Source organism: Pristiophorus japonicus, chromosome 17 (genome assembly GCF_044704955.1).
Source record: "Pristiophorus japonicus isolate sPriJap1 chromosome 17, sPriJap1.hap1, whole genome shotgun sequence".
NCBI lineage: Eukaryota > Metazoa > Chordata > Chondrichthyes > Pristiophoridae > Pristiophorus > Pristiophorus japonicus.
The window spans coordinates 80874343-80888050 of NC_091993.1; the positions used below are offsets into that span (position 1 = coordinate 80874343).

The 13708-nt window shown below is 41.2% G+C and overlaps 1 protein-coding gene across 3 annotated transcripts in view; it reads left to right on the plus strand.

The window, feature by feature from the left end:
- Nucleotides 1-13708, plus strand: part of LOC139227820 (ankyrin repeat and SAM domain-containing protein 1A-like) — a 482026-nt gene that overhangs the window by 439881 nt on the left and 28437 nt on the right. For all 3 annotated transcript variants that reach the window (XM_070858888.1, XM_070858889.1, XM_070858890.1), the window contains 3 exons: nt 6266-6391; nt 7215-7286; nt 7372-7458. In XM_070858888.1, the coding sequence (XP_070714989.1) occupies nt 6266-6391; nt 7215-7286; nt 7372-7458 (285 nt within the window). The remainder of the gene's footprint in view (nt 1-6265; nt 6392-7214; nt 7287-7371; nt 7459-13708) is intronic.

The window sequence follows — 13708 nt, forward strand, 5'->3', positions numbered from 1 at the left end:
TATTTCTATTATTCAATGCCTAATTTTTAAAGTTTCATGACCTCACAATGTTTGTTCCTCTTAAAACCACTGGTAAACATTTGCATCAATAAAAATTAATTAAATATCCTTTTTTATTTTTTCCTGTAAAGTTTTTTTGTTATATTGAAGATCTTTACTTAAACAGTAAATGCTGGTAATCTCATGGGAACGAACATAAAGTTGCGGTGGAGTATGATGGAGCTGAATTACCACCAGTAAAAAGTGATCTTTGACTGACTTTGCTTGAGTGTTCACTTCAATTTTCATATTTATTCAGCTCCCTCACATTACTGGATTTAATGGTTTAGATTTTGCAATTGGTTACATCCAATAAATAGTTACAATTAAAGTGTAATCGATTGGGAAATATGGGCGTAGATCAATTACACCAAATCTCTTCCCTTAACGTATATCATGCAGATTTTCCCAGTTTGATGGCCGTAAAATTGATATACGTTGACCAGGTAATTATGGTGTCACTTAGATGTCCATGCAATTTTCTGACATTCACACCAGATGAGCACTATTGCATCAATTCACCCCATCTGAAATCGGTGTTCCAGATAAGCTAGGTGCTGTGCTGGATTTAAAATGATTTATAGAAACCAATAATAATTAGTGCTTTTTTTATGGAAGCATGCATTTTATTTTTTGGCTACTCAGTGAAAAGTTTTTGTTCCATGTGTTGTGGCACCACCGCGTTTTGATTTGGTTCTACAAATTGGAAAGATATTTGGTTTCTGAAGGAAGAATGGAATGATACCAGGCACTTATGGTTGCACCAGAGGAGGATTGCACAGTCACCATACAAACCGCATTGTTAGGCAGTGGCAATTTGACTAGACTTATTTGAGGAACAATGTCTGTCATGGGCTAAGATTGCATTGATGACGCTGTTATTGCACTGTCAATTGCAAGCAAGGTTAACGGGACATAGAACCTTTTATGCTTTGCCTTCTTCCAGTCCAACATTGGGCCAGAACTTGATGTCAAAATAACAGTGAGACTAATAGTGCTTGCCATTATTTATGCGTAAAGGAAACAGCAACTTCAGGCGAGGGGCAGATGAGCAGCTAAATGCGAATATCCAAAAGTTGCTGTCCGATTTGCCATTAGGTTTGTGAAAATGGCATCTCGCTACCTGACTCACCATTGAAATACATTGAATGGCGTGAATTCCTGTATTTGTGTGGTAGACATGAACTAAACTTGCCTCAGAAGTCTTGTCATTTCAACACATGTACCCTTTTAACGATGTGATAAACTCCAAAGCCATTCCACCATCTACAAGGCACAATTCAGGAGTGTGATGGAATACTCTCCACTTGCGTGGATGAATGTAGCTCCAATAACACTCGCAGCTCAACACCATCTAGGACAAAGCAGTCACACACCATCCTGACTTGGGAATATGTCGCCGTTCCTTCAGCGTTGCTGGGTCAAAATCCTGGAACTCCCTCCCCAGCAGCACCATGGGAGTACCTTCACCACATGGACTGTTGCGGTTCAAGAAGGCTCACCACCATCTTCTCAAGGGCAATTAGGGATGGGCAATAAATGCTGGCCTTGCCTGCGATGCCCACATCCCAGGAACAATTTTTTTTTTAAGTTTTAAAAAATAAACAGCGCTGTAGATATCACGGCTCTGTTCCAGAGACCTTAAAATAATGCAGTCTTCACAAAAGTCAGGTTTCAAATGAGCAGCATTTTCTTAGTACCAGAAAAATAAATGTAGCACTTATAACTGGAGCATGTCACCTTCCAAGTAATGGCAAGTAAATATATTAGCCTGGAATTTGTGGTCAGCACCAAAGCAAAGGTGCTCGTGGCTGGCCCCGAAGAAAACTGCCCACAGAGATCTCTGTGGCGAGAAGCTTACCTTTTTTGACGTTCATTTGATTTCATCACTCTGTAGTGAGAATCCCGAGTGCGATGCTGTTGAGGGATTGTGGGGATAGTGCGGGAAGGTGGAGTTGAGGTAGAGGATCAGCCATGATCTTATTGAATGGCGGAGCAGGCTCAAATGGCCTACTCCTGCTCCTATTTGTTATTTTGTAAAGCAGCCAATCGCATTGCAAAATTCTCAGACAGGAAACGAGAAGCTGCTTTTATTCGGACTTTTAAAAAAATGTTCGAGAGCGAAAGTAAGATTGGGCCTGTGTGGGAATAAGGTAGAACCTGAAATATAATGAACAAACTTTAAAAAAACATTTAATTTGTAATTTTGACTATAATGAAGAAATTTGACACACACACAAAAATTAGTTTTTCAGGGTATGCTGTTAAAACCCCAGTTACACCTATTGCAACAAGACTTAACATTTAATGGTGTATTTAAAAGCAATATTACTGTGGAAAAGCCCAAATTTTTGTCAGTTTCACTGATTTTACTGATTACACTAATTGCCGGCTATGGGTTGGAGTCCACATCCGCAGCCACTGTCGGAGCAAAGAATGACTGACCGCAACTTCAGGATTTCCACGTTTAGATGCGAATGTGTTAAATCTTGAAGTTGTGGTCAGTTTCAGAGGGGAAATAACGGCGAATGTTGTTAGTTCGCCGTTCTTGCCCACTGCAAATCCATTAAAGTCCATTAATACTGCATAATTTAGCAATAATGTTAACTGGAAAGCAAGGAAGTGTAAATAACACAGGATAAACATATACCTTTTCACATATTTCACACATGAATTGTCATGATGACTACAGATAAATTGGAACATGAGCATGTTTTTGCCTGTTGATTCATGAAGTAACTCGGAAATTAAATATCCATGCCTATTTAACAACATAATCCTCTGCTGTTCAAACAATTTGAAAATCATTGTCATATAAATCACTGACAGCGCTGCAGCTGGTTCTTCCTGAAGCCACACAGGTGACATTTGTTTGATTAGAATGGATTTCTCATTCTTGTGCTGCCGTGTACAGCTGTAATTTGTAGTAAAGTATAGCTTTTATGACTGGCTTAAATAATTGGGCATTTTTGGATGTTTAATTATTCATCCAATGTTTGCCATAATTTGCAGCTGTCATGAGCTTCACTGTGCACTCTACAAACTGAAGAGTCCGCAGTGGAAAGTAAGTAGTTCAGTGGGTTATGCTCCCTGTGCAAGATGCAAATTCATTTTTGGTATCTCAATATTCTTTAAGCGATCTGTCCAATTTCATCTGAAATGTATATTTGACTTTTCCAAACTCTCAGATAGCATTTGCTTTCTTTAGATTACACTTGTGACGTCTGTACAGCATTCTATTATAATCTGTTCCATTATTTTTTTTCCCTGCTGCATTTGCATTAGTCAAATGTCTACACGATCTTGCAAGATTCTCTATTTCCTGTTTTAAATTTGGTGGACAAAATGTATGGGTGAAATAGGGTGATCGGGATACAGGTAGGAGAAAATGTATTTGACCATGAGTCTACGCCCACTTCATACAGCTGTGCCATCAACAGCGGCAGTCTTTACGGTAGAGGACACTAACATTATTCCAACAGTGGATAGTCAAGGGGCTATAGGGGGGGAGGAACTTAACACAATCACAATCACTAAGGAGGTGGTACTCAGTAAGATAATGGGACTAAAGACAGATAGATCCCTTGGACCTGATGGCTTGCATCCTAGAGTCTTAAGAGAAGTAGCGACAGGGATTGTGGATGCATTGGTTGTAATTTACCAAAATACCCGGGATTCTGGGGAGGTCCCAGCAGATTGGAAAACTGCAAATGTAACGCCCCTATTTAAAAAAGGAGGCAAACAAAAAGCAGGAAACCCTAGACCAGTTAGCCTAACATCTGTGTGTTGGGAAAATGTTGGAGTCCATTATTAAAGAAGCAGTAGCAGAGCATTTGGAAAAGCAAAATTCAGTCAGGCAGAGTCAGCATGGATTTATGAAGGCGAAGTCATGTTTGACAAATTTGCTGGAGTTCTTTGAGGATGTAACGAGTGGGGTGGATAAAGGGGAACCAGTGGATGTAGTGCATTTGGACTTCCAGAAAGCATTTGACAAGGTGCCACATAAAAGGTTACTGCACAAGATAAAAGTTCACGGGATTGGGGGTAATATATTAGCATGGATAAAGAATTGGCTAACTAACAGAAAACAGAGAATCGGGATAAATGGTTCATTCTCTGGTTGGCAATCAGTAACTAGTGGGGTGCCGCAGGGACCCCAACTATTTACAATCTATATTAACGACTTGGAAGAAGGGACTGAGTATAATGTAGCCAAGTTTGTTGACGATACAAAGATGAGAGGAAAAACAATGTGTGAGGAGGACACAAAAAATCTGCAAAAGGACATAGACAGGCTAAGTGAGTGGGCAAAAATTTGGCTGATGGAGTATAATGTTGGAAAGTGTGAGGTCATGCACTTTGGCAGAAAAAAATCAAAGAGGAAGTTATTATTTAAATGGAGAAAGATTGCAAAGTGCCGCAGTACAGCAGGACTTGGGGGTACTTGTGCATGAAACACAAAAGCAGAGTATGCAGGTACAGCAAGTGATCAGGAAGGCCAATGGTATATTAGCCTTTATTGCAAAGGGGATGGAGTATAAAAGCAGCGAAGTCTTGCTACAGCTATACAAGGTATTGGTGAGGCCACACCTGGAACACTGCGAGCCGTTTTGGTTTCCATATTTACAAAAGGATATACTTGCTCTGGAGGCAGTTCAGAGAAGGTTTACTAGGTTGATTCCGGGGATAAAGGGGTTGACTTATGAGGAAAGGTTGAGTAGGTTGGGCCTCTACTCATTGGATTTCAGAAGAATGAGAGGTGATCTTATCGAAACGTATAAGATTATGAGGGAGCTTGACAAGGTGGATGCAACGATGATGTTTCCACTGATGGGGGAGACCAGAACTAGAAGGCATGATCTTAGAATAAGGGGCCACCCATTTAAAACAGAGATGAGAAGGAATTTCTTCTCTGAGGGTTGTAAATTTATGGAATTTGCTGCCTCGGAGAGCTGTGAAAGCTGGGACATTGAATAAATTTAAGACAGAAATAGACAGTTTTTTGAGTGACAATGGGATCAGGGGTTATGGGGAGCGGACGGGGAAGTGGAGCTGAGTCCATGATCAGATCAGCCACGATCTTATTGAATGGCGGAGCAGGTTCGAGGGGCCGTATGGCCTACTCCTGCTCCTATTTCTTATCTTCTTATGAGACCTGTCTTTGAGACTTCTTCATTTAAAACTGTAAAGAATTCACCAAGAGTATATCTACAATTCTTGAAAATTATTTTCAGTGTGATCTAACCTCCAAGTGACAATATTGATTAAATACTCTTAATTGGTCAAAGTTGAAGGATACACTGCTTTATAAGGATAGCAGCATTGTACCATATAAGATTAATCTACTGCTAAGGTGTAACCTAGCCTATCCATTTAAGGTCACATTGTCTAACGACTGTAAATAAGCATTTTCTGAGGTTAGTTCAATGGCAATCCCTGTTAGGCACATCCTATAGTCATTTAGAGGATGATTGCTTCTTGGCAGATTGACAGCAGCAGTCAGTAATTGGCTTTTTTTCCTAAAGATTTCTTGGCATCTGTAACTCTAAACTGAGATGTGTGTGAAAGTTTTATGTTAATATGTCAATAGCTATATGGATAATATAAATAATCTTTATGAAAATATAATGCTTTGATCATCTTAAAAAATGTTAACTTTAAACTTCTCTTGACAAAAACTATTGGGGGGAGGCCAAGGAGAAAATTGGATATAAAATCTCCCTGCAGCACAAACTTTTTGCTATAATTTTTTTATGGGAAATCTTTTGAGACAGATTAAACAATTTAACCAAGTGTAAACCATGTAGCATCGGAAACGCCTGCTTTTTCACACTGGTGCATCATACTTGTTGTTTGCATCTTTTGAAGGAACAGATTACTAAGGTTCAAACTGCACTGATGTTCATTATTCAACTCATCAGTGAACCCAGGTTGGAGTCTCCTTCATGAAATGTGTTTTCATGGGCATTGACTGCTCATGATGTCACTATACTTGCACATCATTCTGTCTACGCTGCTGTTAAACACTACAGCACCAATTTAGCAACTATTTTCTGATTCCCATTTGAGCTATTTTCCAGATGTGTGAACCCAGATTCTATTCATTAACCAATCCAAACTTGGCATTGTGCTTGATACATTTGTGGTGCAGATATTGCATAGGTTCAGTTTGATTAAAGTGGCAGACATGTTGGACCAATGAGTTTTTGTTGTATCATTTCCCCAGGATGACCGACGTGAGTCGAGATTAACACTTCGACCACCAAGTTTAGCAACACCATATGCTCCTGTTCAGAACTGGCAGCACCAGCCAGAGAAACTTATCTTTGAGTCTTGTGGCTATGAAGCTAACGTGAGTATATAGTCTTAGAATTCGCATTTGGTTTGCTCAATGCCACAATCAATAAATAAAATGTGTGTGACGATACATGATGTACTCATTTTAGCTATTAATTCCTTTCAAGTTGTATTGCCACCTATCTGGAGCACTATTATGCTTTAAGTTGCAAAAGTATATAGAATACAATGAATGAAGAAGCTTGGAGCCAATTATCCACCAGGTATCATTATTGTTACTGTTCCCGTTGACTGCACCACATTCCTAACTCGGCTAGTCTCTTACCAAAGTAAGTTGTTTGATGTTACTTCTAATTAAGGGGACTAAAAACACTTCTCCAGAAACACCAGTACCAGCACCAGTGCATTGCTTATGGGTGTCTGGAGTCTAAAGTATGTTTAGTTGCGAACCTAGACTGTCTCTTTAAGGCCACTGCTTAGGAAATTACTGTGGAAAAGTGATCTTAAAACGACACACAATGAGGAAAATTGTTGTTGGAATCTTCCCTAGATAGGCTGTTGCTCTTCTTCAGAGGTTGGGTTATCTGCAGGCCAAAAAAACTAGCAGGAAATAACTGCCCCTCCCCCTCCTTTTGTAAGATTGTTCAGTTACACTTTGTTAATGTTTTACAAATTGTATGACTGAAGTGTGAAGCGTGTGTTGGATATAAGTTTTTTTTTAGCTTTACATCTATAAATTTTGAAAGGCATGTTATTATTCACTCCTCTCCCCCAAAAGTGTTGTAAAAAGCTTTAATTGAAAGAACATTTTGCAGGATCATCCAAGGCAATGTACTTTTTGGAGCTATTGTGAATTACTTTGTCATCATTTGTTGCAGTATTTGGGTTCCATGCTGATTAAAGAGCTAAAAGGGACAGAATCGACACAAGATGCTTGTGCAAAGATGAGGGTTTGTATCTTGGTCACAAATTGAGACAGTATTTCGGACTAAACTATGTTTGAGTCTTTAACATTTCCCCTGTGCTCTTGTCTAGAAATCTACTGAACAAATGAAAAAGATTCCAACTATTTTCCTCTCCATCACATACAAAGGTGTAAAATTTATTGATGCCTTCAACAAGGTATGTGTGAAATTATTAAGCATCATTACTTTCATTGTATCTTGCATATCCTGCTTATTCAGTTGAATTTGAGTTAATTTTCTTAGATTCATTCAATTACAGAAAAATGAACATTTGATTTTACATTTGTTTTGTATTGGGTTGCCGAAATATATCTTGTGAATGCAATAATATCCTATATATCTTGTGAATAATTATTCTTACCGCACTTAAATCTGATGCACTTAAAAAAAAAAGGACGACTGAGCTTGTCTTGCCCTCCAGAAATGGCATGTTTATTATTGCATAATGAATCTTAATCTGCCATTGGATTTATTCAATTCCCAGCAAAACACACTCAAGCATTTTACTTCCTCATCTCTCCTGTTGACATTTAATGGCATTGTCATGCTCACTGCTATTTGCTTATTGAAGTGCCTATTTCAAACTTGATTGACTTGATATCTCTGATAACTTTTCTCCATTTAATTTTGTATTTTAAGTTATTATGGACTGATAGGCATCAGACCTAGAAATCAAGGCCCCAAGTTTCCACAGGCGCCCCTCAGAGCTGGGCGCCTGTTTTTCGCACCGAAAACGACGCCTGGAAAAAAACGCGCTATTCTCGAGCGCTTTGCAGCTCGATGTCAGCTTGGCGCGGCGCACAGGAGGCGGAGCCTACCACTCGCGCCGATTTTGTAAGGAGGAGGGGGCGGGTACAATTTAAATTAGTTTTTTTCGAGCCGGCAACCCTGCGCGTGCACGTTGGAGCGTTCGCGCACGCGCAGTCTGAAGTAAACATTGGCACTCAGCCATTTTAAAAAGTGCTGCAGAAAAAGTAAAAATTTGTTTTTTGAACCCTTGCAAAGGCTTGCATTTTAATTTTCTTGATATTTCTGTGTGTGAGGGTGAGGGAGTGCATTCTGTAATTAAAGATAGACTGTGATAAACGGGACACATGCACTTGTTTGAGACTATTCAAATTCTTTGTAGCTGTTCAATTTTTAACATTTTTTAATAAAACCACATTGCCCTTCCATGATCAGCACTGAGGCTTCTTGCAGCTTTCTCCCTCCCTCCTCCTGCCGTCCGTCGGTCCCGACGGCAAACCGCTGCCTCAAGTACTGAGGCTTCCTGCAGTTTTCTCCCTCCCTCCCCCCCCCCCCTGCCGTTGGTCGGACCCGACGGCAAACGGCTACCTCAAGTACTGAGGCTTCCTGCAGTTTTCTCCCTCCCTCCCCCCCCCTAAATGGCTGCCTCAAGTACTGAGGCTTCTTGCAGCTTTCTCCCTCCCTCCCCCTGCCTCGGTCGGTCCCGACGGCAAACCGCTGCCTGAAAGGCCTGCCTGAAGCACTTTCACACAGGTAGGAACATGGTTTATTTCATCTTTTCTTTGCTTATAAATTTTTATTCAGGTTGGATTTATTTGTATAATATTTGTATAAGTATAACTACGGATTTATTGTAGAATTTAATGACTTCCCCCCCCCCCCTCCCCCTCCCCCCCCCACCTCGTTCCCGACGCCTAATTTGTAACCGGCGCCTGATTTTTTAATGTGTAGACAAGGTTTTTTCAAGCCTACAAAAATCTTCGCTTGCTCCATTCTAAGTTAGTTTGGAGTACGTTTTCACTGTGGAAACTTTCAAATCAGGCGTCAGTGGCCGGACACGCCCCCTTTTGGAAAAAAAAATTCTGTTCAAAAGTGAAACTGTTCTACCTGACTAGAACTGTAGAAAACTTAAATGTGGAGAATTCCGATTTCTAAGATACTCCGTTCTCCACCAGTTGCTCCTAAAAAATCAGGAGCAAATCATGTGGAAACTTGGGGCTCAAGTGTCTTCTTGCTCCACTCTCCCCACCTCCACTGACCTTCAATTATTTTATGTTTTCCATAGAATGCAGATTATCCCAAGGACAGTTTTTATCCATCCAAAATATTAAAAGTATAACACAAAAGATGTGAAATCAAAATTCTGATGTGCTTAATGTAAACTGCAATACTGTATTTGAGACCAATATACATGTGTAACCTACAAATGTCTCCTGCAATAGGTTATGTGCATTGCAAATTACCATTTTTTTGAATTCTTGGATATATCCCTTAAAAAGTGTCATGCTTTCAAGTGTGGGGTAGGCAGCGTTCTTTTTCTTGCAAAATACAGAAATTCCTGTAAAGATAGATAACTATGGCTAAAACCAATAACACTGTATATCTATATTACACTGTGTAGTTCACTGCGTAAAGCAGTAGTGAAGGAACGACTCTGAAGGTTTCTAGAAATATTTCTGCATTACGCCAGCAGAAAGTCTCCATCAAACCAACATAGTTCTTTCACTGGTACCTCTTTTGTCTCTGGAATCTACAAAGTTTTGTGAATCTTTACTGATCTAGCTTAGGATACAGATTTCCAGTTACTGCTGACATCGGGCTCAATTTTCCCCAGTGCTGTTTTTTGGCATATTGCCAGAGTTACGCCCGATTTTTTTCTTTTTGGCCCCAACTACTCCAAAAACATAACTTGCAAGTTTCCCCGTTCTATTTTTTGAATTTGGCATGGCGCAGCCTGTCCTTTAGCTTCGGGGGGGTGTAGCCTAATGTCGGCCCCTTCTGCACATGCGTGGCCAAAAAAAATCTTTTTGATGTGATTGCTATGGGCGCGCATGCCCAGTACAGCTCCCGGTCTGCAATTGGCCATTTTTAAAGAGCCAGTTGTGTATGAGAACTTTAATTCTCTGTGGAAAAATTGGAGCTGCAATAAAATATGCAACACAGCTCAAGGACCAACAATTTCTAACAGGATGAAGTGGAGGCACTAATGACTATAATTGAGGCCAGATGACACGAGCTGGACACCAGCAGAGGTCACAAACGTTCCACCAAAAGAAATTAAGAAACGTTGGAACCAACTTGCAGAAGATGACTGTGCAATGGTGACCAGTGCAAAAAGTATTTGCAGGACCTTGGTCAAGTAGTTAGTGTAAGTAATATTTTCATTTATTCACTGGAATTGCAATTGTAACTGTGACCATCTGTATATGTCCCACCCAGCAGAAAGACACCCTCTCTTAAAAAGTTATATTTTCATCTTTGCAGAGGAAGGTGGCACACAACAAAAGCGAAAGAACTTGAACAGGAGGAGGCCCGGCAAATCTGCAACGAGGCACACCCAGGGTCCCACCATCCGAGGCTGCGGGTCCCACTGGGATGCAGCGAGCCACACCCAGGGTGAGGAGGGGAAGGAGAGCTCAACAGCACGCTCCTGAGGTGTAGGATCTAACAGATGTGGTTCAGATTTTGGCAATGAGTGCGGAGAGCATTGACCTTACATGATCAGTGGGGTGCGTATTGAAGTATCGGGACTGTCGGGAGAATAACAACACTCTCTCGAGAAATGGGAACACTGTCCAGGCGCATGAGGGAGGAAATGTTGCAGGTAGTTGGGACACTGTCAGAGCATGAGGGAGGGAATGTCGGACTTAGCTGCTCTAATAAGGGAACACACCCAGGCCCCGCGCCCATTGACAGAATCAACTGCCACTCCCACTCCAATCCCCAGACCAGCCTCTGAAGAGGCCCAAACCGGGCCTTCCACATTACCGCCTGTCCAATCCCCCCATCAAGAAGTGCGCAATACCCGAGATGTTCGAAAGAATAAGCTTGGGAGCAACCCAAGAAACACTGAACCACCGCCTGTGGGCAGGGGTGGAGTCATCAAGACAAAGAGCAGCGGGTGGTCTTAGAATAAGGTGGAGGAGGGTGCAGCCTTTCTTTGCTGTTGTTATTGTTACTGTTGTAACTGTTCTCAAATTAAAAGTTTATTAAAAGTACAAACAAGTGTTACTTTTGAATAAAATATATTTTAAATTATAACGGAATCATTTCCATTATTTGTTCCATTATTAACACAACTTTTTGAAGTAAAGAAGAATCATTTCCATTATTTTTTCCATTAACACAACACAACATTACATAGAAACATAGAAAATAGGTGCAGGAGTAGGCCATTCGAGCCTGCACCACCATTCAATAAGATCATGACTGATTATTCCCTCAGTACCCCTTTCCTGCTTTCTCTCCGTACCCCTTGATCCCTTTAGCCGTAAGGGCCATATCTCACTCCCTCTTGAATATATCCAATGAACTGGCATCAACAACTCTGTGGCAGGGAATTCCACAGGTTAACAACTCTCTGAGTGAAGAAGTTTCTCCATCTCAGTCCTAAATGGCCTACCCCTTATCCTAAGACTGTGTCCCCTGGTTCTCGACTTTCCCAACATCGGGAACATTCTTCCTGCATCTAACCTGTCCAGTCCCGTCAGAATCTTATACGTTTCTGTGAGATCCCCTCTCATCCTTCTAAACTCCAGTGTATAAAGGCCCAGTTGTTCCAGTCTCTCCTCATATGTCAGTCCAGCCATCCCTGGAATCAGTTTGGTGAACCTTCGCTGCACTCCCTCAATAGCAAGAACGTCCTTCCTCAGATTAAGAGACAATAATCTCCCTGCTCCTATACTCAAATCCCCTAGCTATGAAGGCCAACATACCATTTGCCTTCTTCACCGCCTGCTGTACCTGCATGCCAGCTTTCAATGACTGATGAACCATGACACCCAGGTCTCGTTGCACCTCCCCTTTTCCTAATCTGCCGCCATTCGTGTTTTTGCCCCCAAAGTGGATAGCCTCACATTTATCCACATTATACTGCATCTGCCATGCATTTGCCCACTCACCTAACCTGTCCAAGTTACCCAGCAGCCTCTTGGCGTCCTGCTCACGGCTCACACCGCCACCCAGTTTAGTGTCATCTGCAAACTTGGAGATATTACACTCAATTTCTTCATCTAAATCATTAATGTATATTGTAAAGAGCTGGGGTCCCAGCACACAGCCCTGCGGCACTCCACTAGTCATTGCCTGCCATTCTGAAAAGAACCCGTTTATCCCTACTCTGTACTTCCTGTCTGTCAACCAGTTCTCTATCCATGTCAGTTCATTACCCCCAATACCATGTGCTTTGATGTTGCACACCAATCTCTTGTGTGGGACCTTGTCAAAAGCCTTTTGAAATTCCAAATACGCCACATCCACTGGTTCTCCCTTGCCCATTCTGCTATTACATCCTCAAATAATTCCAGAAGATTTGTCAAGCATGATTTCCCTTTCATAAATCCATGCTGACTTGGACCGATCCTGTCACTGCTTTCCAAATGCGCTGCTATTTGATCCTTAATGATCGATTCCAACATTTTCCCCACTACTGATATCAGGCTAACTGGTCTATAATTACCCGTTTTCTCCCCCTCCTTTTTAAAAAAAAAAAAAAAGTGGTGTTACATTAGCTACCCTCCAGTCCATGGGAACTGATCCAGAGTCGATAGACTGTTGGAAAATGATCTCAATGCATCCACTATTCCTATGACCACTTCCTTAAGAACTCTGGGATGCAGACTATCAGGCTCTGGGGATTTATTGGCCTTCAATCCCATCAATTTCCCCAACACAATTTCCCACCTGATAAAAATATCCTTCAGTTCCTCCTTCTCACTAGACCCTCGGTCCCCTAGTACATCCGGAAGGTTATTTGTGTCTTCCTTCATGAAGACAGAACCAAAGTATTTGTTCAATTGGTCTGCCATTTCTTTGTTCCCCATTATAAATTCACCTGGATCCGACTGCAAGGGACCTACATTTGTCTTCACTGATCTTTTTCTCTTCACATATCTATAGAAGCTTTTGTAGTCAGTTTTTATGTTCCCGGCAAGCTTCCTCTTGTACTCTATTTTCCCGCTCTTAATTAAACCCTTAGTCCTCTTCTGCTGAATTCTAAATTTCTCCCAGTCCTCAAGTTTGCTGCTTTTTCTGGCCAATTTATATGCCTCTTCCTTGGATTTAATACTATCCTTAATTTCCCTTGTTAGCCACGGTTGAGCCACCTTCCCCGTTTTATTTTTTATTTTTTACTCCAGACAGGGATGTACAATTGCTGAAGTTCATCCATGTGATCTTTAAATGTTTGCCATTGCCTATCTACCGTCAACCCTTTAAGTATCATTTGCCAGTCTATTCTAGCCAATTCATGCTTCATACCGTCGAAGTTATCTTTCCTTAAGTTCAGGACCCTAGTTTCTGAATTAACTGTGTCACTCTCCATCTTAATAAGTGAATTCAACCATATTATGCTCACTCTTCCCCAAGGGGCCTCGCACAACAACATTGCCAATTCGTCCCTTCTCATTACACGTCACCCAGTCTAGGATGGCCAGCTCTCT